Consider the following 26,291-nt stretch of genomic DNA (forward strand, 5'->3'; position numbering starts at 1 on the left):
GACCGCTGCGTGACATGGTGCGGTGAGGGAGAGTCGTAGGCACGGGGTGGGATGGCGGAGAGGGCAAGGATGGTGCGATGGGGAAGGATCAGGTAGCGCAGTAAAGCGGAGAAGGATCGGGTGGTGCAATGGATAAGGGTAGACGCTTGTTAGCTGCTAAAGTAGCAGTAGGTGGAAAGAAGGCTTTATGACYGAAACAAGCACCTGAAGGATGCGTTATCTTTTATGTGAGCCCAGCTCTAACTCCTTGTAGCGTGGTTTGTTGCTGTGGTTACTCTGTGAGGAGGCAGGTGGGAGGTGGCTCGGGACTGTGTTGCCAGAATGGCTCTGTGGTAACAAACTTCATTCTCAGCCTTCCTTCTCCTTCCTCCTTCTCCGCCCCGCAGGGAATGTTCTCGCGGGGGTCGTTAATCGCTGCATTTGTGCAAATGTGCATGGCAGTATTTAGGCGTTGCATGGAAAAAATAATGAGTTAAGAAAGGATTCTCTGCTGACTATTTGGCTTTCTGGAATCGGTTTTTATTTCATATTGTGGTTTGGAGAAATTCCCTATTTATGTTTCTCCAAATGCAGTTTCCCCACGAATGACAGAGAAGTTGGTGGTGTTTCAGTGGTGTTCTAGGTCGTGTGATGTAATTTAATCTTATTTGGAATATCACACAGCTGATGAGCTCAGAAAACACTGAAAAAGAAAATTACCAAATGTCCCACACTGAATGACGTATTTCACGTACATTAGTTTTTTTAACAGAATAAGTAGATGCTCTTCTATARTAAGTGTGGTGTGATAGATTAGGATGGTCCAGTCATGTGTTAGTGGCTAGTTTTCTACAATATGGAAATCATTGTCATTATAGTTTTTYAATAGAAGATCACATCTAATTTTAACAGTATGGTTGTATTTTTCTAATTATTCCCTTCTAGTTGATACCCTGTTGTCTGATGGTCACTTTCTTTTTTTTTCCCATCTGATTTTTTAGGGTCCAAAGCCAGCAAAAAAGGTAGGTGGGTAGAAACATGCTGTAGTTCACTGTTGTGTTTATTTTTTTAATCTGATWTTTTGTCTTTTTCCTGAGACAGCTGATCAGAGTTAGTTGAATTTGAAGGAGGAAGACGTGTCTCCAGGACACTGAGCTTTTGTGCCACTGGAGGCCCAGTAATGTTCCTGCGGCACTGCTGGGCAGAGGGTGGCTGGTTCAGCCCTGCTTGTTTGGCTTAGCAACGGTGTCCAGGCAGAGAGGCGGTGTCCCGGCTCTGTCCAGGCATGGGGTGACAGCAGGGCCARGGCAGTGACTGTCYCCTGTGCTGGGCACTGCTGAGGCCACACCTCAAATTCTGTGTCCAGCTCTGGGCCCCTCCCTGCCAGACTGAGGACATTGAGGGGCTGGAGCGTGTCCAGAGGAGGGAACGGAGCTGGGGAAGGGTCTGGAGCACCAGGAGGGGCTGAGGGAGCTGGGGAGGCTCAGCCTGGAGAAAAGGAGGCTCTGGGGGGACCTTCTGGCTCTGCACAGCTCCCTGAAAGGAGCAGGCAGCCAGGGGGATCAGGCTCTGCTCCAGGGAACAAGGGACAAGATGAGATGGAACAGCCTCAGTCCGTKGCAGGGGAGGTTCAGGTTGGACATCAGCAGGAATTTCATCATGGAAAGGTTTGTCAAGCATTGGCAGGGGCTGCCCGTGAAGGTTTGGAGTCCCCATCCCTGGAAGTGTCCAAGGAGGGACTGGATGTGGCAGTCAGTGCTCTGGGAGCATCAGGCGCAGCTTGGGCTTGATGATCTTGGAGGTCTTTTCCAACCTTCATAATTTTGGGATTCTGTTACTGGAGCCATAGGTTGGATACAGATTATGGTGGATGAAGGGCTAACAGGCAGAAGTCCATGGGAAACTGGGTTGCATAAATTTATGCCGTGGATTATTCTTTCAGTGATAATGAATTTATCTACCTCTCCCAGCTGTGCATCTTGACCTTCTCAATGCTAAGTCATAGGTATGTGAGAAGAAGTCGACTAAAACTGATTGCAAGTAACTGAAACAAGCAGATTTTCTATTTTCAGTAAAAGAAAAGTAATCAAAGACTTACTTATGTGTTTATTTATTTATTGAGGCAAAAATAACACTCTTCCCTGAAATCCTAATGGGTAGAATTGTGGGTTTTACTGACTCGGTTTTAGGATAATTTTGCAAATGAATGCTTTGGTAACAAATGCATTAAGATGCACTTGAGTTTTGGTGGGTGCATGTGTGTTGTTGTCACTTAACTGTCACCACTGTGCTTGTCCCAGCTTCATGGTAACTTCTGCATTCAAAGTTGCATTTAGGTGTTTATTTTTTGCCATGCAAAGTAATGTGAAGTGAACTAGGAGTTACTTATATCTGAAAATGTGATAGAATCGAAGTATGAAATYGAAGTATTTGTGACACACTTTGTGTGTGAGGAAGGACCAGTAATGACATGGGGCTTTGAGGTTCAGCTTTCTGGTATGCAGCTTCCAGGTTAGATGCAAGAGTATGTGTGTCCTCCTCCTTTCACATTCTGTATTTTCTATGTCTTAAACCAGTAAATATTTAATATAATTTAATTTGAGCTTTGTTTGTGTGTATCAGTACATTGCTCCACCACCAAAAGCAGGCTGTTTGTTTTCCTTGCTGTACTTTATCATTCACCTTCAGTTTAGGTTGCTGTCAGTCTTTGGCATCCAGGGGAAACAATGCAGAATATTATGGTTTATTTTCTCATRTGTACAAAAAGAAAGGCCACCTTATTTGTCCCACTAATAAACAATAGTGTTGACTGGGAATTAATTTAATCACTAYGTTTTTGTGTGTTAGCAGTAAGAAATCTATGAATGCTGTGGATTACAGGAAAACATAAGTGTTCTGTTTTGGCTCATCTGTTACATGAGAGTAGATTTTGCATRTTATTTACCTTTTACTCTTTTAAACTGCATACTCAGACTGCAAAGAATAAGGTAATTTGTGAGAACTCCAAATTTAAAATACAGATATTCTGGGATTAGGCTGGACATTGGACAGTGAACTGTCTGGAGTTGCAGAGAGGATTTCATAACAGAAGAGAAAACTTTTTGTTATTTGTCTTGTGAATYAGATGTTTCTAAATGCCAGGCTTGTCCCAAAATACATTTTCCAGTATTTCCTAARATGTTTGAAGTTGTAGCATATACTTTCATAGCAGATCTGCCTGTTATTCAATTTSTACATTAAACCAAAAGATTTTAGTACTCTTCTGTTGTGGCTGTTTGGGAAAGCCTAGCATAGAATAAAATATTAATTATAGGAGCATATTATGAAAATGAGAAGGAAATTGGGTCCAGGATGTGCATTACTGTTCTGGGGACTTCTTTGGCTGTGTAGAGCGTCTTTAATTCAGGGATCACATTAGAAGGGCAAAGTTAGAGAGTTATAGAACTACCAAAGTGTRTTAAAATAATACATTTGTTTTCTTCTCCCTTATTGCAAACATGAAGCCTGGTGGCAAAAAGGAAGATGAAAAACCGAAGAAAAAAGAAGGGAAGAAAGACAAAGGTATTGTGCACGTCATTTTAGGAAATATGATGGACAAATAATTTATTTTAAATAAATGCACAGAAAGTAACTTCTTGAACTAGATGTGACTTGCTATCTCTGTTTCACAAACACAAGTGGTTCCTCCCTCTTTTCTGGTGTGGGCCAAATTCCCTGTTCCTTGATGCTGCATCTCCCTTTTCTATCAGAGCAATATGCTCCTCTCTGGTTATTTCTACTGCAATTAGAAAGTTAGGAAGAATTAATCCATCCTTGTGGAGGCTTAGGCACGCTGTGGCTGCCAGTAAGTAACTGCAGATCACTGGTAAGCTTTGTGGCGGAGTAGCGGGTCAGGTGAGCACAGGCAGATTTGGGAACTGCTGCTGCTCTTGCCTCACTGCAGCACACACTTGACATGATTTACTTGTTGGTGATGACATTCAGGTCACTGTTTGGGAGCATCTGGGTTGAGGCACAGGCTRTGCCATCTTAGACTGAAGATTTGGAGGAGGAATCAATTTAGTTTTCACATCCTCTCTAATTTTCTAGTCCCTATGGCAGCAAAGAGAACTCAGAACTTTGGAGTACCAGATCCTGGAGAAGATTTCAGTGAACAGACAGCTGTAAAATTGAAGTTGCAGGAAACCAGTGGTCGTAGGAAAGGAGAAGAGTAATTTGGGACTAAAGCACTGAGTTTCACCAAAGACTTTGGATTGAGAATCTGTGTCCATTGCAGCTGTAGGCAGAAGGAGAGAACACTCCTGCTGCTGCACTTGCTGGTCCATGTCTCCACTTTTATCCTCACAGACTCATAGGGTAGTGTGTAAATAGTGTGTTTAAGTAAAATTCCAMTTAATTTGGAYTAATCATCATGTTGGAGATTTCTGTGCAGTGAAAGATAAATATTTATGTTGCTCTTTTTTATGGTTGTTTTGTCATTACAGCTAATAACCAATCATTTTTTAGATTTTATTTAGGAGAGCATAGATAGACTCTTGATCTCTTTCCCAATCCTCAGCTCTACTTGCAGCACTAGCTGAACAAGAGGAAGCAGAAAGGCTTGAAAGGGAGAGACTTAAACAAGAGCACATGGAAAAACTTGAGGCAAAGGTGAGTCACTGAAAAGCTATAATCCTATTTCTAAACTTGAGACAAGGCCTATAAAAATTAGTAATTTAGTGTGAGAATAGGAGTGAATTTCCCTTATGTACTTATTGTTGGGAACAATATGGAGGCTATTTTTCTGTTTCAATCCATTTAAATACATAAACTTTTGTGATATGTGTTTCTCCAATTTGAATAAATGCCCCATTTTTTTTACTTTTTTCCATTTCCACTGTACTTTCAATTGAATGTATTTTTTGTGTTCTCCATAAGGATATTTGCTACAGYTGTGACAAGAAAATGTTGGTATAAATCCCTTAATTGATTACGTTGATTACATATGTGTGTGTATATTTATTTTTCTGAAGATTGGAATGAAAAACAAAAACTGWTTGGTAATAGATAAATATTTGTGTGTTTACAAAGGAAAAAAAAAAAAAGATTTGCAACAATTTTTTTTTCTTTTGGAAATGGTTACTTTTGCCTACGCTTCTTGTACAATATTCACAGAACATTTTTTCCTCCTAGGGAGAAGATGAACTTAAAATAATAGAAATTAAAAGGGGAAAAAATATAATAATCTTGCACACTCTCATTAGAGCTGGCTCCAGGATGATGACAGGAAACTGTTCGAGAGGTTACAATCACATGTCACATTATGTTTGTCATACAGCTCAGTTATGTGATGAYAAATAACATACTGCAGTCTGCTGCAGTCTTCTCCATTGTATGTTTCATAAAAAAAGCAAATTTTCAGTGTTTGGATATGTTTAAATAAGAGCTCAYTCAAATATCCCAGATTTGTTTCTTCTATGTAAAATAATTGTAAAAAGTAAATAAAATATTTAACTGCTCTGTTTGATACTTTTCTTTTTAACAGTATCAAGAACAGAGGGAGTCTGAACTAGCAGRACTTAATTCACTGGAACAGAAGTTTCTTTCTGCACAGCAGTGGAAAACGGATTGCAGAGAACAAGCCAAGGTAATCTTTCTTACCAAAATCTGCCCMGTGTCACCGAGATTTGGCAAGTGTCGTGGGTTTAAACCTGATTTTTCCCAATCCGAGTCACGGCACCAAAAATGTCGTGGTTTGGACTGTGCTGAAAGCCAAAAAAAAGCACTGCACCCACAACGTTGTCTCCCTCCCCCCCACCGGAGAGGGCAGAAGGGAGAGCAAAAGCCCAATTAACAGGAAAATTTATGGCTTTCAGATAACATAATGTAATTGAGAGAAAGATACTTATATGCTCCAGAGAATGGTCAGGCAGGCTGAATAACTTAAGTTGCAAAATAGATTTATTACTAAAAACTACTAAGAATACTACCGGACCAGGGAGGGGAACAAAGATAGGGAAAAATTTACAAGGAGAAGAAAAATAAAAACRGACATTTTAAGACACCTGTTATCCTTTCCGGACCCGTCTCTTTCCCAGGTCCTCCCTCTCCACCCCCCATGTCTTCCAGCACACACAGGGGACAGGAATGAAAGTCTGACATAGATCAAACCACTTATTACAGTTGTTGTCCATCATCACAGGAGAAGCGTTCTTACAACTCCAGGCTGTGGAAGTTCTTTTCCCAAGAAACAGTCAGTGTATAACTGCTGATGGCGAGGGAGTATTTTCTTTACCTCGTAGGAGAAAGGAAAAAGTGTTCTTCAAGGCCAAACTGCGTTGTTTCGGCGGCGTGAGACCACTATCACAAACCTCCTGGCAGAACACAGCTTCTTCTAAGCATCCACTTACTTCAGACATAGGGCGGGGGCATCTCCTCCTCCCCGCAGAACTCATTTTCTTCTTAGCATCAACTCACTTCAAACATCGTGGGGGGGGGGGGGCAAGCCTCTTCCCCCTTTTTGGCTCCTGATCAGTTCAGTCCAGTTCTCAAAGGCCAGGGTTTTTTTTTCCTCAGAGCAAGGTCGCTCTCCTTTTCTATACAGGTCTCCCATTGATGAAATAGTCCTTTCGAGAACAACTTATTTTCTCCATACTCAAGAACCACAGCAACAGCACAGCAACCCATCCCATCTTCTCCTACTATGATCTTGGGTCTCCATTTTTGATTCTTACATCTCCTCACCCTCCTGCTCTGTTTTTCCCCAGTGCATGATACTAAAACTAAATACTAACAACCTAAAACTACATGGCGGCTGCCCTTATCTTGTTTTGAATTCTTCTTAAGTACAGGACAATACGTCATCACAGAGGTGTAACCAACCTGTGCAATTGGCCCAGGCCTGATGGTCAGCCTGTCCATCAACCTCAGAGCCACAATGGATTGGCTCTAAAACACAGGGGGCAGGGCTCCTTTTGCTRGAGAAGAAGGAGAAAGYTTCYAGAACTTYCTCACAGGAGCCATCTTTGTGGTTTCTTGGTCCCATCCCCCCAMCACCAAAAATTGGACCAAGTAAAACYATGACAGCAAAGAAGAAACTTCAGGAGTTTCCATTTGTTGAGTGTAGGTACAGCATTTCAAATTCCACCTCAAAGCAGTGACATGCTCACTCTCTTACCTTCTTTACTGTGAAGCACACAGAAAAGAAACAAGGGCAAAGAGGAGCCTGTTTGGTGATCAAAGGATTAGTGCCCACACCTTCCCAGCAGTCACAAGGAATTGTGATTTCAGATATTCTGGTATTTGTTCTTCCTTTTTTGTTKCTTTAACTCATTATACTTTTAACAATTTCACCAAAAAAATAAGTTCTGCCAGGGCTTAAAAAGAAATTCTGTTGAATATTTGTTTCAGTTGTTCCTAGACATCACAGGTCATTATTCAGAGAGGGGCTTCCAGATCTTTGAAGGATATGGCACAAACCCAGGTCAGGGCTGGAAACACAAAGAGTTGATATCTGCAGTTTAGGGTGACATCTATGGTGAGTCATCACCCAATGGCATTATGTACCTGTAAAGTTAAATTTTAAGCAGTAAGGTGTAGAAATACAGTAGTAGAACATTTAATTGTTGCAAATCTTGCAGATTCATCACTCAGTAACAGTCTGATAATGAGATTTGGCCAGATAAGAAACCAAAGGTTTAATATCCTACCGGATATTATATCCTACAGGATATATATAAAGGATTTTCTCTTTGTCTTGTGTATTGCATAATCTTTTTAAAGCCTCTGTAGAACAACTTTAGAATCATAGGGTAAATCATGTTGGAGAGGACTTCCAAAATTCCTGTAGTTCAACCTCCTGCACAAAGCAGGGCAAAGTCTGAAGTTTAATCAAGGTGCTCAGTTGAGTTTTGAAGTATTTTAAAAAATTGGAGGTACCACAGTATCTTCAAACAGCCACTTTGACAGCTTTACCACTGACTGCAACATTTTTTCTTTAAATGCAATTGACATTTTCCTATTAAAGTTTGTGATCATTGCCAGCTGTTGTTTATGGATGTTTCTGACAAAATRGAACTATTGATTTTAAAATAAAACTAATAGAACATGGGAATACCAGAGTTTCTATTAATCTGTTGCTAAGATTATGTAGGGCAAAAGAAATACATAATACCAAATGCTGAGTTTCCACATCTATTTCTGAACAATTTCAGTTTAGATTAAGGGGTACATTTGCAGCCTATCATGAAATTTAACCTTTTTCTCAAAGAAAAAGTGCTGTTACTCCTAAGGATGTGATGATGAAAGTGAAGCTCTCTTTCTAAGTGCAAAGATGAAAAAAACCTGGGAATCAGATGTTTTATTACTGAAGATTGATCAGTCTTTTATAYAGGAGTTTCCAGTGCACTCAGCACTCACCTATTATTGCTTTGTTTGAAGTCAGTGGGAATGCTTATGGAARTGGTTGGGAATGCAGTTCAAGTGTTTTTGCTTGAAAAGCTCCATTTTCCTTTGTAATGCAATCTTCAGTAACATGGGGTTATTAATYTTCACAGCAAACAGGAGAGCAGTGTTTCCTTAATATCCCATTATATGGATMAAAAAAAAATCCATTGTGGGTAATAAACTGATCCCATGAGCCAATGTTAGGCTTATATCTGGCATTAAGTGGGTTTAGTCTTTCCACCACTTASAGGAATACCCAAGAATTGATTTGAAAATACAGGTTATTTAATAATTTTAATCTAGGATTTCACGTTCCCATCAGAGGTTTCTGTAACAGGAGARTTGGTGCTGGTAAGGGGGAGTGAATGCCTTTAGAGGCAGAGAAAGGAGGAGTAAACATGTTGGGAGTAGAGATTCTTAATCAACTTTATTGGCAGTGTAGGAATTTTCAGTTKTCTCAGCAGAACATGACCTGAGAACCACCTGCCTCCTCCACCTGCACCTTCTTCATTTCTGTTCTCAGTCATTTGATTCTTTCAGCCCCTCCTTTGTGCCAGGTACTGARTTTATTGCTTTTGTGGAGTGGAGCAGAGACCACTGGTAAGTAAGTATAAACAGCAAGTGTGAGGTGGCCAGAAGCATCTTAAGTCATTAATATAAAAGGAAACCCTTTTTCCTGACATAGGGATAATAAGCCAGGTGATGTTAGAGTCCTGTTTAGATGCAGGTGTGAATTTATCGCTATGATGAATGTCTTTCAGAATCCTCCTTTTTCTTGAAATAGCAATTTGCAGCACACCTGTATCCACTGTTCTCTGAACTCTTCTGTAGTGGGAGCATTACCTCAGGTGTGATGGGACTCCTGACCCCACTATACCCCAGGAAATTAACACTTTCATGAGCTTGTGGCGTGAAGAGCAAGATGAGGCTGTTCAGCTTGTGATGCAGAAGGAGGAAGTGGTGTTAAATGTAAGTGTTAAAATAGTGCGTTTCAGTTTAAGTTTAACACAACATAACTTTAACAGCCCCCTCTAATTCTCTTTTCCCTTTTTTCCTGTGGCCAGATGACTGAAATTTGCTGTAACTTTCAACACCATAAGTTTTTCTTCAATTTTTATATTTTTTTAAATTACAGATTTATTGTTAACCCTAAAGATGATTTGTATTGATTTTAAACATGCATTTAGGGATCTGTGTGCTGTGTTTCTACACTGAGGTCTAGTTCCAATACCCATATTCCCTTCCATTTTAAACCATCTTGAGCCAGAACTTATAATGTCAGATAAAAYCTATATATAACTTATCATGTCAGATAAAAATGTTTTGGTGAGCAACAGCCTCATTTTGTGACACTAGAGCCAGTAAAGTGTAATGTAAGAGCAGGAGTTCCCAAAACTGATGTTTATCTGCAGGAATCATCAACCATCAGTGGCTTGTGATGCAATTCTAAGCAATCTGTGCTTGCTCTTTAAATTTATGATTTTATTTTCATTTATGATGACTTGATAGTGTTTTTCAGAAAGTTAAATGGAGTCTTCTAGAAATTGGAGCTGGAGGGAAAGTTGCATGTGTAATACAGGTTTCATTGGGCTTGTTTGGTTTTGAGTTAGATTTCCTATTTCCTATCAAGACATTAAAAAAGGTTATTTTTGTTATGAAGATCTGTTTAGCTAGAAAGGAWGCAGGTTTGCCTCATTTTTTAATAACAGAATACACAATATATTCAGGATGCTATCAAAACAGATACTTTCCCATATCCAMTGTCTTCTAGTTAATTGAGGAGTTGGAGTTTCTTTTATTGGAGGCAGCACCAAATGAGATCACAGAAAGTCAACRAGATCAGTACCTGGAATCTATTCTGGAATTGCAGGATCTGCTTCATCAGCGATACAATGAGGCTACACTGAACCTGCTCAAAGTGAGTAAGGTTCACTGCTTCAAAGTTATGATATGTGCACATGAGGCTATCTCCAAGTGTCTTTTRATGAGGGTTGGCTTTGTTTGGTCTTAAACTGTCACGGAGATGAGTCTGTGAGTTTCCCAATCATGCTTATAGCACAGACCAGCCTTGTAATTGTTCAAAACTCCTGAAAACCTGGAYTTTGCAGTGGCAATTCTCATCATGAGGTCAGCTGAGATTAAATKATTGGGAAATTGTGTGAGATTTGGAGATGACGAAAATAAGAGGTGCTGTATGAAATTTTTTTTCTGCTTTGTCACAGTGATTTAAATTAGTTAACTGTACAAAAAAATACACATGTGAAAAGCAGCTCTTAAGGTTGCCTTTTACACATTGTTAATATGAATTCATGTGATTAGTTTTTAAATTACGATCTTGGAACGAGTGAAAAATACTCAAACAAGAATATGAAAATGTGAYTGAGTCAGCTTTCTGCGTGTATAGGTTGGGATCTTGCTATTTCAAGAATATTAATAATTTTTGCAAGGCTGTTTAGCAAAGGAGTATTAGTGAAATAGAGAACCAGTTGTGTGTGCTCACATTAAGAAATGTTAAATTCTTGATTTTTTACTTAAAGAAATGTTAAATTCTTGATTGTTTACTTAAATTGGGATTCAACTCCCAATATTACCATTTCACAAGTTTGATGTTGACTAAATTATGAAATAATCTGTGCAGTGACTCTGGGATATGATTCCATTATTGCTCAGTAAATCCTTTCTTTTTTTGTTTGCTTGTTACAATTTATCCTGAGAATTAGGATAATAATGGAGGAACCCATATTTGGCAGTACTTGGCTGACAGAATTTATGAAGTCAGAGGGAGAAAGGAAATGTAGTTCAAATTTTACCAAAGAGATATGAGTTTATAACTGTTGTGCTTWAGTACGTAACTACAACACAACTGGGCTTGTTCTGGGATATTTTCATTCTTACATGTTTGTTTTTTTTTAAATGTATTTAAGTAAATGTGGATAAATCAAAGTGAAATAGGTAAAACACATGACTTAATTAACTTTTTTTCTTTGTAGACAGCTAGTATGCATGAAGATCCTGCAACTGGGAATATGCACACAGTTGTGAAGGATAAAAATACTACCTTCTGTATTTGGGTCAATCTGAAGAAGAAAGCAAGGTACAGCACATTGAAATTATTATTTTGAAATGAGGCTTGGCCTTGGTGAGTAAACACCAAGAATCAATTTCTCATCATCTCTTTTTTGTTGCATAGCATTCATTCTGCAGACTCGCAGTGCTGGCTGTTGCTAAGGAGTGCTTTATAGATATATAAATTTCTTTCTAAAAAAGCTACAGCAGAGCTCTGTCACTGCCAAAACAAATTTGGAAAAAAAACCGTAAAGCTCACATAGAGAATTGAAATTTCTCTGGAAGCAGTGTTTCTTGCTGATGTATTTAAAATTTTCTAATCTGTAACAATTGGTTGCAAAGCAGTGAATGATGTGCTTTGTGCTCAGTTTTCTGTTAGATAAAAGATTCTAAAACCTGGGATGCAAATACCCTCTGCAGTGGGTTCTGAATTTAAGTTTTGTGGTTTCATTAATTATTWTTTAAATGAGATATTTTCAAAATTAAACTTTGAGCAGACTCCCTAGTCCCACTCCACAAATGTAAGGAATAGATTATAAAAAGGATTTTAGCTTGACTAAAGATGTGTTGCTGTGAGTTTTGGTAAGATAAAGTAGAAGGGTGGGTACTGAGCAATGTAAGACTGACCTGCAGGAAGAGTCCATATGGTTTAAGTGTTAAAAGACTTTTGGTCAGCACAGAGATGCCCTTAAAATAGTCAACCAACAATTAAAAAAACAAGTGTTGCTTTACTAGAAGATTTTTAGAACTTGTGACCAGCTTATCTTCTCCAAAAATRAGTAGTATTTGAGTGATTTTGAAAGGTGCTGAGAGAGATTTAATGCTGTACAGGGATTTTCCCTTTAAATGAGTCAGTTTTATGAGGAAACCTCAAAGGAAGTGCTGCCAATCTTACCGGTGCCTGTTGTTGTTGTTGTCACTGCCATTCCCAGGTTGAAAAAGCACGAGTTCCAGGAGACAGGGCTTGGCTTTGACCTGCCCACGTCCCTGGCCCTGAGCAGTATCGCCGTTCGTATGATGCACACCCTCTATGACCACGTGTGTCCCCTGTGGCTGCAGTGCCAAGGGCTGCCAAGGCRGGAAGCCCCAGACACCGGTGAGTCAGCTGAGCCTCCAGAAGACAATGTGCAGAAACCAGAAGAGGAGAAGAAAGGTGGGGAAGAGACCAGTGAGCCTGCTGCTGAAGAAATCTCTCCTGAGGAGAGAAAGGTAGTAGAAAAACCWCAAAGGACATCCTACATTGCTCTTGTTAACTCGAGGCCCAGTCACAGTGTCCTGTGCATGACAGCCAAATCCTCAAATGTTTTGTAGGAAGRCACCACTTGTGTCAATAGTAGATCTTCTGAAGGGAATGGAAAGATGGAAGGTAGAAAGGGAGGTTTGCACAGTTGCAGTGCAGTTGGCATTTGGTTATTGGTTTAAGAATAGGATTAAGCCATGAGGAGGGAAGGCAGCATGAGGTGTCATTGCAAGGTATTTGTATAAATCTCTGATATATGTACAGATGAATGGATTCTGCTTCTGGGAAACTGTCAGYCCCACAGAATCCCAGCAGGAATCCAATTTTGGGACATTTTGCAGCACACAGCGTAAGACTCAGAGTTCAGCAGATGTTGGCTGTACAGGTACCTGGCTCCTCCATGTCTGTGTGCTGACCCCTTGCTGTTAGAGGACTTTTCAAGTACTATTTGTGGCTGCCTGTCCTCTTCTCARCTCTCTTCCATATGTTGGCTTTAGGTATGATGGATGTTGCTTGGTTTTGTATTCTTCATACTGGGTTTGGGGTTTTCACTTTCAGTATCACCTGCAACCTTCAGGTACATGACTTATATTCCCTATTTAAAATTTCTGCAGAAATAATAGACATAACATCRTGGTTTAGGCCTTCTTAGTATGTTTGGAGTGATTTTGCAGAGTGGGAAGGGACCCACAAGGATCATTGATCCAACTCTTAAGTGTGGGATCCGTACAGGGATCAAATGGGGATCAAACCCCTGTTCATGATCTTGGCTTTTCTCCTTTTCAGTCCCCAGCACCTTTGTAATGAATCAGTGCTTGAAATCCTACTTTCCTTGGTTCATTTTTTTCTTTTTTTTTTGTATGATAAATCCTGTCTTTTGGCCCTTTTCACCTACATTTCTCAGACTATAGGCTCCTTCATTTTTTTCCTTCTCTTCTTCTTTCCAGGTCTTGTACTCTTTCTCACCACCCATTTTGTGAATTTTCCTCTTCCCTCTGAAGTTTCCGTTTCTCTCAGTTTCTGTCCTCTCACCTCCTGTCCTGTTTGAGGAGATGTGTGTTCTTCCCACATGCTGGCAGGTACACCCAGGGCACAAAAGGTGTTGTATCTCCAAAGGAGTCTGCTGTGACAAGGATGAATCCCTGTCTGGGTTGGAAATTTGGCTGGAAACCCAGGGTAATATTTCTCAGCATCCTTCTGTCTGGCTGTGCCTTGAGTTCCCCAGTGTTCTTGTGTGTAAACACACAGTGCGTGAAAGGGAATAAATATAATTGGCTAGGCACAGGCTAAAACTGCAGGTTGGGTTCTGGTACAGTTTCAATATGATTTTGGATTCAGCCTTGACTTGCATTTTCTTTGTGCCACTCTGCTGGCTGTAAAATCAGCAAAACCACAACTTTTGAGTGCACACACTGCTAAAATGGTKTGAAGAGCTTGTATGGTACTCAGAGAGCTCAAAATGGAATTTGCTGTGGARCTTAAGTAATTATTTTGTCCCTATTTATATATCCAGTTCCAAATTAGAGAGTATTTTTAATCAAAACTTTTTGCTAGCTAGGTAGAAATGATTTCTCTTAAACCCTTGACCCTKTAGCAAGATTGGTACAAATGTTTCTGTATCCCTTCTCTTTGGGCCTCCTTGAAGGAGGTGATACTTTCTTCTTTATGGTGTTTGTCTATGTCTAATGGAAAAATGTCTTCTTTTTATCTAGGAGAGTGATGCCTCAGGGAAAGAAAATGGTGATAACAAAAATGATGTAAAAGAGACACAGGAGGAAGCTGAGAAGGAAGCAGAAACCGTGGACATGCCATTACAAGGTATTTGGTTATTTTTTATGTGCAGTACCTATGCTAAGTATTTTATATATTAAAAAAATTGCTCCCTGTGAGGGTGCTGAGGTCCTGGCACAGGTTGCCCAGAGAAGCTGTGGCTGCCCCATCCCTGGAAATGTCCAAGGCTGGGCTGGATGGGGCTCTGACCTGGGATAGYGGAAGRTGTCTGTRCCCATGGCAGGGGGTGCAACTGGACTTCAYGGTCCCTTCCAACCCAGGCCATTCTGTGATCTATGGAAACATTGCAGTATCTCTATGTGAATGGAACAAAGTTTATAAACATAGGGATGTTTTGATAACATTGGAGTTTTGTTGGCATTTCTGTTAATGTTTGTTAAATGTGAGCAGATAACAGGGCAGATAAGAAAATGGAGTTTGTTCCCAAAGTTATTTATTATTTATACTTATGTTCAGGTACATGCTTATCATGTTTATATAGATATGTGTGTTCTTATGCATATATTTATGAGTGTGAAACAATCTATGAATCTGCCAGACTCTGTTGAGGTTTTCTTCCTCAGAAAAAAATTATGCAAATGCATATCATGGTAGGCATTAGTGTAGTGTGGGGTGTTATTGAGCAGTCCCTGAATGGGTGCTTAAAGTGAGATACMTTCTCTTACACCTTGTTAAAAGAAGGCCTGATTATAGGAAATAAAACTGTTTATCTTCCCACATAAGTAATAAATTTGTCTAGGAGTGTGGTGTTGTCCTTTGGTTTAATAAGAGTGAGTTTTCTTGTAGTACAGTCTTTAGTAAAACAACTGCAAACAACTATTAGCATAATTTAAATCCACTTGACAAACCAAACCCCCAGCCCAAAATGCTTTGGACTGAGCACAGTCCAAGGAACCAGTTTTCAGACTAGACCCTAAASATAAATTTTCCAAGAGAATATAAAGGACTTGGGCCTCATGTGGAAGAATTTGTATTTTATTTCTGTCAGGCTTTGCAAACCCCTACCACAGTATAAGGTGAAGTGGATGTGCACAGATACCAATAACACCTGGACCTTTTCCAGCTTATTCACGTTTTGCTAAAGAAAGAAGGGTTAGGAAACTGYTTTTTCTGGAATGCTCATGGTTTTCAATCACTTTGGAGAATAGCACTGAAAGGATGCTCAGTCACCACAAATTCAAAACAGGGAGCCACATAAATGAGGGTTAAAAACCAAGAACGCAACAACAGAGGTGTGTGATAATTTCTCTGGATTTACTCTTCTTGTAGTATTGTTAAAGAGATAAATTAGCTTGGGACAAYGAATAGTTTGTTTAGAAGACACATATATTTTTGTATTATTATTTTTAAAAGTTAAGTTGTAAGCTACCACTGTGGCTGGTAGTAAAATGTTTTTTATTTCTTGTAAGTTTATAGTTCAGAATAACTGCAAAAGGACATTATGATGGTGTGCGAATACAGTGGAGTAAAACCTCTGCATCATGTAACTAAATCTGACATAAAATGAACACCATTTTTGCTTTATTTAAAAAAGCTTGAAGACAATTTCTAGAGATAATTGTCATTTTTTTATATGGTCTCACTGTCTCAAAGCAAATTTCTTAATTACAGTAACTTTTTAGAGCATGGAATATTTTTTCTTGATTTCTGTCAACATTAAGTGCTCTCCTCCTGTGATGTTGTATGTGGGCTGGTTTGTTTTTTTTAAAGAAAATATTTATGGCCATTTTCATCCACAGCCTTTATGCCTTTTAATTACATTTTCCAATTTAATTAAACCTTAAATTCCTACCTTTATGTGATGTATACGTAATTATATATAGGAAAGATAGAATTATCTTTGTTACCTGAAAATTGTTTTTCATGTTATATCCCTCTTGTTCTTCAAAAGTATCATATCTTTCACCTTCAGCACATGACCTTTTGGTGCCTTATTTTTGTATATTTGGATTTTATTTGCTTCATTTCTTTTCATATCAATATGATCCTAGTAAACCTGTCTAGAATCTACTGTATCATGTGCTTGTGAAATTCTTCTGTGGATAATGGTGGCACTCATTTTGTCAGTAAAACCTTATTCCTATAGAAAGCAATTTTAACTGGCTACAAATCCAAATCACAAAGTGCTCTCTGCCTTTCCCTGCATTTCAGTGATTGTTAAAAGTTTGGAAGAACACCAGTAGATGGGGCTGAAATGCTGCAGAGTGTGAAGCACTACCACCACAGAGATAGACGAGCAAAAATTGAGAGGTGGAAAATGTTGGTGAGTTTGAGCACCAAGTTAACTCCTTCTGTCTGGTGAATTTTTTAGAAGAGGGTGCAGTGCTTCAGGAAGAGCCAACAGTCAAAGAAGAGGCACCACAAATTGTTGATTTGCAGCAGCTGGTGCCTGTAGGGGGTGTGTACCACATTGATGCTCTGCAGCTGCCCCCTCAGCCCCAGGACATCAAGGACTGGAGGATAGTGGAGGTGAGTGAGGAAGGGCATGACCCTGTGAGTCCCTGTCCTCCCTCAAGAGCTGCTCCTCAGCTGTGGCACTGCTGTCACATGCACGGGACATGATTTCTTTAGCAGCACACTAATGAGGCAAGGTTTGCAGATCATTTTCAGTGTGACCTTGGCCAGCATTTTGAGGAATGTGTGATCAGTCACTGCTCACCACCATGACTGCCACAGATCAGGGTGCTGGAAAACACTCTTGCTAAAAGCGAAAGCATAGACAGCAGTTCTTAGTTTTTAGTCTCTGAAAGGTACATGTAAAAGCAAGGTGGTAACAAAAATCACTGCTGGTTGAGCTCCAGGCTCTTCAGGATAGCTGAGGACTGTCATCACTATGTTCTAGTTTTCTGCTGCAATGCTGATCTACACCACAGATTTCACTATGAAGCTGGTAACCTTTAATAAGCAAAATTCCCAGCCAAACTGAGAAAGCAGGACTGTGGGCAGGGCAAGAGCCACAGGTTCTTTATTCCCAGACTCTCCTTCCCTTTGACAGTATGGGGACAGAGTGGAATTATACCTGCTCTTGCCTCTCTGGGTGCCCCTGGCTTTTTGAGGCTGGGGACCTGTTAAAAATGGCTGTGCCCACTGTGTGGCACTGCCTCGAGCGTGCCTGCAGCAGCACATGGAGGGTTCAAAGGCCTCTTGGTAGCTACTCTTCTGCAGCCTTCAAAGCTGTGGAAATGTGCAATATTAGCAAACCATTTTAAATAGCATGTTATCTTTGCAGTGCTTAGATGAACTCAAAGAAATAAAGCTGCATTTTCTGCTAAACCCCCTGTCCTTTTCCTCTCTTGCCACAGTTACTGGATGTTGGATTGGAAGTGTATCCATATTCCTCAGGAGAGGCTGAAGATATAGTACAGATTACCCTGCGGCTTCCTGACAATGTAATTTATTTTCAAGCACCCATAGTAGCCCGATGGAATCCTGCAGGTACCAACTTAGGATATAAATTTATTTTAAGTTTGTATAGTGGAATTTATACCTGAGGTGAACTATTCTCAAAATACAGCTGTAAAGATAAGGGCCAGTTTGGAGTCCAAAAAYAATTTGGGGACTACAATGTTAATTGATTTGGGTATTTTTAATTTATTTTTTATTATTACTGTTTTGGTTTTATTTGTCTTCAGTATTACTGGCTGAAGCCTTCCATGTGAAACTTTATATTTTTGCATCCTTTTTATCCAGGCCGGCAGTGGAGAACTGATGGCATCAGGAACATAACATATGAAGCAGAAGAAAAGAGCATCAGCTTTACAATGAGTGCCTTTTATACAGTAGCTCTTCTCCAGGATGCTCACCTCAACCTGCCCTTTCAGGCCTGGGAATTGCATCCTACTGGTGTGAATGAAGGACTCTTCACCCTTACTGCAGTCTTTGCAACCATGCAGATACAAATTAAGGTACCGTAAATAATTTTTTTATCAAAAATTTGCAGTTAAAAAAACCCCATAATTATTACAGTACCCCGATTAAGTATTTGGGATGCTTCCACAAGAGCAATTTGAATCTCTCACTCTTCCTTTCCAAGCACTGTACCAATTATTTAATTTCAGTTATTTTCTGAGAAAGCATCGGTTTGCTCTGAAAAGTTTCAGTCAGTGCTTTGCTRTTGCTGCTGCCTTGCTGCATTCAAGCCTGTTCCACCAGTTAGAAACTTGAAAATTGTCCCTCTCTCCTTCCACTTTGAGCAAGAGAAATAAAAGCATTTCTAGCAGCCTACTACTAATGSTCCTCGTTTCTTCTGAAAGTTCAAGCTACACCTGATTATCCATCTGTTTCTTGCTGTATTAATCAGTATTCCACTGTCATTTCTGAATTCCTACACAAAAATGACTTTCTTCAGKATCTGTAAATAAAAGTTCAAAGCCCAGAGTAGCAGATGATGTAGATAATACCCAGCATAGCAAAGGTATTAATATTTGAAGCATAAAACAGAAAATAGCTTCCATGACCAGTAAGTTGTTTTCACTGGTTTGTACAACAGGATAATCAGTGTATGTTGTCTTCAGTAGTGGTGGAAGAGGCGGAGGTGCTTTCCCACATCACAGGVAAATGGATGAAGCCAATTGCCCTCAGACAAGCTTTGAAAAGAGCTGGTGTGAACATTTTCCCAGCAGAGTACACTCACGAGTATGTTCCTGTGCCCGGGAAGGTGAGTGCAAGAGAGTTTCCTTTTGTTTTTTCGCCCTGTTTTTCACTCAGGTAACCCTTTCTTGCACTGTGACCTGCTGTGACATTTGTGTGCTGCAGCTGAGCCAGGGTACTCTGTATAAAGCAAGCTTTTATTATTGCCATAACCCAGGGAAATAGAATGGGATCTATTTTGTCTAATTAGTACTTTTGCATTGCAGGCGGCCCTGCTAGAAGTGAAGGTCTATGAGCAGATGGCTCTGCTTGCAGCTGCTTTTGCTTTTGCTCACAGCAAGTGGAATGGAGAAGTAGGGCCAGAGCAAGTCGTGTTCAAGGTTTGTGGAGTCACACTGAACTTGCAGGGCAAACCAGCCCAAAACCCTACACAGTCAGAGCAGTTAACTCACCCACAGCTTCAGCCCCTGCCTGAGTTCTGAGTGTGCCAGTGAAACATCACAGATTTCACGTGACAGAGCGATCAGAGGACACAAGTCTCAGCAACAAAGACACTTGCTAAAGTGGAGGGAAATGGAACTCATAAAGCACCAGGAGAGGCTTTAGCCAGAGCTGAGGTGATAGAGCTTCAAGCTCTTCAGAGGCCCCTTTAAAATCAGCAATCTGCTCTGCCAGTTTTTTGATGCAGAGATGGAAGTTTCTTCTTGTCTGCAGGGTTTATTTTGCTCCCTCCTGCAAAGGCAGGAGTAAGAAATTTCAATGTTGATTTGTTTCCACCTGTGAACTGAAACACGGGGTTAAAACTTGTCCTAGACAGACAAACAGTCCCAAYTGAGGCTGGAGCTAGATAACAAACCTCACTGCTGAAATCAAGAGTAGTTTTCTTCTTCTCAAGTTAAATGCATGATACACAAATCTTTAGCCTAGCTTGGTCTCGGGAATAAAAACCAAAATAAATGATGTCTTTTGCACATAGCCATTACTCTCCCTGCAGGAGTCAAGAGCAGCAGCTGGACTGCCAAACCTTGCATTTTACAGAGGCAAACTCGAGGGAAGAGTTTGGTGTTGCTACAGCAGGTGCTACACAGTCTCTTAGGCACACAGATGTTGTGCTTTTAGGGGCTCAAAGCATACCATGGTTTGTTTCTCTATGATACTCACARGCATACAGAATTTAACATTTCATGCTAGAATTTGTACTCTCTCAGTGGAACAGGCTTCCCCCTTACAGTGCATTTTTTCCTGCAATAGGTAAGTGAACATCTTGAAGCAGATTCTGTCAAAGACTGGTCTCTTTATATGTTTAATGGTGAGAGAGCACAAAAGCTCAAGCTCACTGAAACCAGTGAAGCTTTTTCRGAAGAGATGGAAGAAGAGTCTGAATTTCACTCCACACTCTACCATATGTTCAAGGATTGTGCCAGCAAAGAAGCAATGGATAAAGTGGAAGGAGCTGGCTTCCTGTTTATTGATTCTGTCTATCAGCTGCTCCTTGCTACAAGAGTTTTAACATATACTTAGATACTGTATGCTTTCCTTTAAAACTTTATTATCAAAAGCTTTCAATAAAGTTACATTTCAAGTCTTAAATCCTTTTTTATTCAAATYACTGAAACAGGATCTAAAATGCAAACCTTTTATCTTTGTTCAAGCAAAATAAATTCTTTATTCTCTTGTGGCTAGACCACCTACATATGTTTATTTTGTTACCTACGTTCAAAATTGCTGTTCTATTGTAAACCTCGACAGAACTGAGACCCTTTTAGCTACTTTTAAAGATKACTTCTATCAGAATGGGAAAAAATATATATATTTTCAAGTCATGCTTTAAAGAAAAAAATTCATCTCCCCCCCAAAAAAATACCCACAACCCAACAAAACAAATCCAAATGTGTAACCTTAAATAAAGCTCAGCTTCACCTCCTGTCCTCCAGCGAGCTTGGCAGTGCAACTGCAGCAGGCAGAGCCTTGGTTATACCGGGGGAGGGCCATTGTGTTGCAGTCCTGTGTAGGGCCACAGCAGCTGCTGTAAGGATGTCCAGGAGTCCCCAGTGCCTACAGGGGCTGCATCTGCTGGTCTTTGCAGGGACAGCCCCGTGAGGAAGCTCGTGAGAGCAGCCAGCAGGACCAGGATGGACACGGACACCCAGAGGGTTTTGTTGGCATTGGAAAAGGAATCCTTGAAGTGGGATGCCCACGCTGACATCAAATTGTACCTGGGCAGAACAGGAAGGAACAGAGCCCTTCAGTGYTTCTTCAAAACATGCAACTCTTCCCACCTCACCCCAAAAAGCCTTAAAGCAAACCAGATCCCACAGACATTGGGATTTTAATCAAAAGTGACAGGTTGCTACAGTATTGGGAGCTGTGCAGTGAGAGCTTCTGTTCTGGGTTTAAAATGCAGCCAAAACAGCAAGTTCTTGATAAGCTGATGCAGCTCACCGGTCCACCCGTGCTCCCCATACCTCAAACTGCTTCTGAAGAGCAGTCACAATACCTGCCTTGCAAGATCATCAAGAAATCTTGCTTGTAGAAAGCACTGAAAGTCCTGGCCTTCTGTCTTACTGTTTAGAGCTAAATTTGAGGCTTATTGTTTGAGTCTAGGACTTTGGGTGGCTTCCTTGAGTTTATGGAGAAGTCTTAGCCTTCCTGACTATCCAATCCCAGACCTCTCATGACACTGGGTACCTCCATTCTTTATGAAAAAAATAGAAAAAGTTGTTTTGCTGTTTCTCAGTTTCTCACACTGGCACAGCTCCCCCACAACCAGGAGTGCTCCCAGGTGAGGTTAAACATTTAAGTTCATATGGAATAAACTGATAACAGGCCTCCTTTCCTGCAAGTCAGGAGCTTCCAAGGTGTAGGGCAGCACTCTCACTCACTGGATAGATTCAGAGGCAGGAGCTGGGATAGTCTGGATAACCACTTTTGTCTCAGCAGCCAAAGCTGCTGCTGAGTTTTGCCAGAACAATCCTCAATCATTTTTACAGGATTACACATTAGCATGACCRAGCAGCTGAGCTGCAACAGCTCTTCCCAAGTACCCAAAAGAGGTCAGATCATAGCATGAGGCTCCTTTCCCTCACCATTTAGGATTAGGAATGAATTCCTGGATAGKCAAGGCCCTGGCACAGTGATTCCTCATTCACAACATTACTAATCCAACCTCAGCTCCAGTCTTGCTCCCTCTTCCCCCTGCACCTCCCAAACAGGTCTTTAACTCAGGAGCTTGTGAGAAAACTTACACTGACTCCAGGGTCCATTTGGTTGGATATTTGCCTTTTTCAGAGACACTYTCCTTCCTGGCTGGTTGTTCCTGTACTTCTGCAGGCGATTCCGACTGCTCGTTTCTGTCAGTAAGAATCAACAGTTCCAAAGTTGGCCAAATTCACAGCGCCTTGACTTTATAGCCCTGACCAGGTGGTGAATTAAAAGCTCATTAAAAGTAAACCAACACACACCTGGGAAGAGGTTCTGTTGAACTTACTTGGTTTCAAAATGCTCCTCTTCATACTCYGCCCAGGAATAGGTGCTGAGGAACCTCTGCAGCGAAGGACGCTTCTCATTCTGCTTCACTCCTAGCCTGCCCCTGCCATGTGTTAAACATGTATTAAGTTTGTCTGAATTTCCCCAGTAGATACAGAACAGGAAATCAGAAATTTAGCAGCAGCCTACTCATTTCATTGACCTCAGACAAATAAATATCTTCCAAATTCGTTGCTTGAAATTAGCATTATTGAAAGAAACCCAAATGAAACCAAACAAAACTACATCAGCAGTAGGTACTTAGATTTCACATTTCAGTTCTAAAGCAAGAAAGTTGAGGGATTTTTTTAAAAGCTCTCAATGCCTAATAAATGAAAAAAGGAGAGCTCATGAGGCTCATTTACCTATTATAGCAGATAAAGATAATGCAAAAGGTACAGCCTAAACATTATACCTCAAGATGCTCCATCAGCTACAGTCAGAGTTGAAAAGTATTTCCCCCTATGTAAAGACATGCCCAAGTAACTTTACCAACTGCTCGATCTCCTGCTGAATCTGTCACTCCGTTCGTCTCCATCAGGGTCGTGGAACTGGGCCTGGAGGAGAAATTTGTCCCATTGAATGCACTGGCATTATGATCCTACATCCCAGCCAGTTTTGAGGAGCTGAAGCACCWCAGCATTCCTCCAGAAGCCCCTACTTACCAGTGGCAACCCAATCCCTGCATTCCCAGCGCTCCTGGGCACTGTTGCAATGCTAACTCTCCGCAGGGCTGACGAGGGCTATACAAATAAGAGGCATTACTGGCTCTTAGCAAGGCACAACTGCATTACCCACTRGGCACACAAAATACCATCTGCTTTTACACAAACTCTATGAGGAAAATAGATGTTGATACTTAACTTGAAGTGACACACAAAGAATCCAATCTCAAGCACAGATCAAATCACAATTTGAAAGCAACATCTTTTCACAGTAAATGTTTTCTGCCCACCTGAGTGARGCTGGCTGCACAGCTTCCAGCAAAATACCAGAACTGAATGTATCTAAATGCCCCTAATCTTGCTCACAGGAATTCCCTACACTCAGTTTGAACTGCTCCCATCTATTTTTCTCATATTTCTGTGCTAAACCTTCCTTTAACACCAAGAGAGTCACATATGAACAATTATTTCATGGCCAGTGAGTGAAAGCCCAACCATTTCAGCTTCTGTGAGTGCTTCATCTTCTAAGGGGCACAACTTAGAAGGTTGGTGGGGTGACTGCAAATTAGATCCACAAGTTTGATGACATCAACCCATATTTGTGACAGAAAAGCACCAAGTCAAACATGAAGCAGAGCACCAGCACATGACAAAGCAAAACCACACACACACTTTAAGAAAAAAAAAAAAAAAACAAAAGGAAATTGCATGTGAGGGCCATTACCTTAAAGTTAAAAGGACTTGGTAGCTTCTTATTTGTAGATTCATCTGTGAAAAGATCAAACATTACAGCCCTACAGGAGGAGTTTGTTTCTTGCAAGAATGCAGTGAGTTTAATTTGAAGCTTAAGGTCTGACTTACTGGAGTGTTTAAGCAAAGAGAACTCTCAGAAAGCAGAAATTAGATATCCGGAAAAAGCTTTCTACTTCATTAAATAAGTTMATGATATTCACACATTACCCATCCTCTGCAAGAATCAATTTCTGTCACTGTCATCAAAGGCAGTGTCCTGTTACAGGTATGTCTTCCACAGTSAGGCCTGTGATTCAAAAGGCTCCTGCAAGGATTTTCTGGTGTGTCAGACTTCCCTTTTGGTTTTTAAAAGACACATCCTATTTTTCAGAAGAATTGAATACTTCTCTGGCAAAGCCACAAGTGCACAGCAGTGGCTGCACACCTGGTGCTCAGAGAGGGAAACAGGTCCCCTTCACTGAAGGGGTCTGTAATTGCCATTTAGGAAAGGGCAGGGTGCCTCTATAGAGAGCAGCCACAGCTCAGCTACCTAGAATAGCTACACTTCAGTGTGAACCAGCACCCAAATTTACTGCTCACAAGGAATAAGATTATCACYAACACATGCCATGCACTTTCCTGAAAGCCAGAACAGTCCTGTGTACTTGCAATGGTCCCACACACTCCCCAATCCATGACAGTTTAAGTACAAGTTGAATTTCAGAGAGCTGCTTTTAATACTGCTAATAAAATGCTATTTCTTCCCATTTTTAGGAGAGGGGATAAAACAACTCTATAATCCTACCAGCTAAAAAGCTGAGGGATTCTATGACTGTTCTGCACCTAAAAGGGTGCTGGTGGTGCTAGAAAGGGGAAARAGGCTTTTCCTGGTTACCTCTGTCTCCAAGGGAGCTGAAGGAGCGCTCGTTCTGGAGCAGGAGCTGTTTGAGCTCCTCGAGCTCGGCGTGCTCTTTGGCGTACATGCGCTTCAGGTTTTCCACGTGCTGGATCATCACCTCCACTGCCTTGCTCACCCGGCTCTCCTGAGGGAGCAGGGAAAAGCAGCAGCTCTGAGCAACTGCCTCATGTGTGGAGATTTCCTCATCAATCATCTGCTCTCCTTTGGTGTCACCATGGCACAAAACCCTCTCAATTCTGTCCTCCCTTTCAAAGCTTCACTGCAACCCATGTCCCAACACATACACAGTTTCCATTTCTCCAGGCACCMCACTTGTAGAATAAAAAAAACCAAACAGTTTTCACTTTTCCAAGCCCTTACAACTCATCATCATCATCTTCTCTGATCTACAGTCTCAGCTGCCACCACACATCTGCTGATAGTGCCAAGTCATGCTTTATGTTGCTCTAGGGTATTTTACATAACTACACCTAACATTTGAGTGGGGCTTTGTAATTTTTCATAGATTTCATTTATTAGCTGCCCTTTCTGGTTCCCAGAGGAAACACCTTTGCAGCATCAAGGCTGTTGTTACCACACTGCTTTCTTGAGCTTGCTGCKGTGTACATCCTACTCCTGCTAAGAACTTTGTTTAGTTTTTTTTCAACCACAGCCTTAATTCTGTTGTAGATTTTTGCACATTTCTAGCACAGCATAGCTGCTCTCAGTGTCTGGGACTGCTCATAACAACMCTGAGAGAAAAGAAATAGCCAGGACTAAGCTGTACTGGCCAGCCTACACCAGATYCCCAAATCCCAGCAAACAGATGTGGCTATCCCTTTGTACCTAGAAGACTTTAACTAAAGTATTTTTAGATGGAAAGTGTTACCTGATTAATAGCTCCCAACATCTCTGCTCTGCTGGCGACTCGGGCTGCATATTGACTGAGGAACTGCAGACTTTTCTGCAGCTTCTTAATGATCTCCTGTGCTTGGTTATCTTCTTCACACAAAGGAGCTAATGCCTAAGAGACACATTGKTAAGAAAAGTGGTGTGAATTATTAATAGAGAAGGAAGGCTTGAGCTGATGACACTGAGGAGTTGTGTTCAGGGCCACATCAACATCCTCAATTGGTGTAATTTGGATAGAGAACTCCAGTGGGCAGAGATTGGAGCATAAAATCAGTGGAAACAGGGGGCAAATGTTCGTGCAACAGGAAAATGCACTTGGATCAAGGTTACCCCTCATAATCTCTCATATTTCAACTGCTTTACTCAAAATCTTCATTCAGATTTGCTCATCCTGTGCCACATTCACACACCCCCTTTAAAGAGACATGCCCACACCTCTACATCCCATCCACCCTGCCAACCCTGGCCA

At 40.8% G+C, this 26,291-nt stretch overlaps 2 protein-coding genes across 2 annotated transcripts in view; one reads left to right on the top strand and one right to left on the bottom strand.

The window, feature by feature from the left end:
* Window positions 1-6: 6 nt before the first annotated feature.
* DNAI7 (dynein axonemal intermediate chain 7) lies at window positions 7-20,763 on the top strand. Its single transcript, XM_057370535.1, has 16 exons — window positions 7-17; window positions 981-1,001; window positions 3,483-3,540; window positions 4,538-4,629; window positions 5,504-5,605; window positions 9,235-9,372; window positions 10,175-10,321; window positions 11,394-11,497; window positions 12,402-12,678; window positions 14,422-14,527; window positions 16,812-16,969; window positions 17,803-17,935; window positions 18,191-18,405; window positions 18,990-19,157; window positions 19,357-19,470; window positions 20,342-20,763. The coding sequence occupies exons 1-16, from the start codon at window positions 15-17 to the stop codon at window positions 20,609-20,611; spliced, it is 2,106 nt and encodes a 701-aa protein (XP_057226518.1). The 5' UTR covers window positions 7-14; the 3' UTR covers window positions 20,612-20,763.
* A 146-nt stretch (window positions 20,764-20,909) lies between these two features.
* The window catches only part of IRAG2 (inositol 1,4,5-triphosphate receptor associated 2), a 43,316-nt gene continuing 37,934 nt past the window's right edge, over window positions 20,910-26,291 (bottom strand). The window contains exons 33-40 of the mRNA XM_057370572.1: window positions 25,800-25,934; window positions 24,908-25,055; window positions 24,005-24,048; window positions 23,281-23,358; window positions 23,108-23,172; window positions 22,578-22,679; window positions 22,336-22,440; window positions 20,910-21,306 (exon numbers count right to left, since the gene is read on the bottom strand). Of these exons, the coding sequence (XP_057226555.1) occupies window positions 21,063-21,306; window positions 22,336-22,440; window positions 22,578-22,679; window positions 23,108-23,172; window positions 23,281-23,358; window positions 24,005-24,048; window positions 24,908-25,055; window positions 25,800-25,934 (921 nt within the window). The 3' untranslated portion in view covers window positions 20,910-21,062. The remainder of the gene's footprint in view (window positions 21,307-22,335; window positions 22,441-22,577; window positions 22,680-23,107; window positions 23,173-23,280; window positions 23,359-24,004; window positions 24,049-24,907; window positions 25,056-25,799; window positions 25,935-26,291) is intronic.

Source organism: Malurus melanocephalus, unplaced genomic scaffold (genome assembly GCF_030028575.1).
Source record: "Malurus melanocephalus ecotype Western Australia unplaced genomic scaffold, MMel_1.1 scaffold_128, whole genome shotgun sequence".
In the NCBI taxonomy this organism is placed as follows: Eukaryota; Metazoa; Chordata; class Aves; order Passeriformes; family Maluridae; genus Malurus; species Malurus melanocephalus.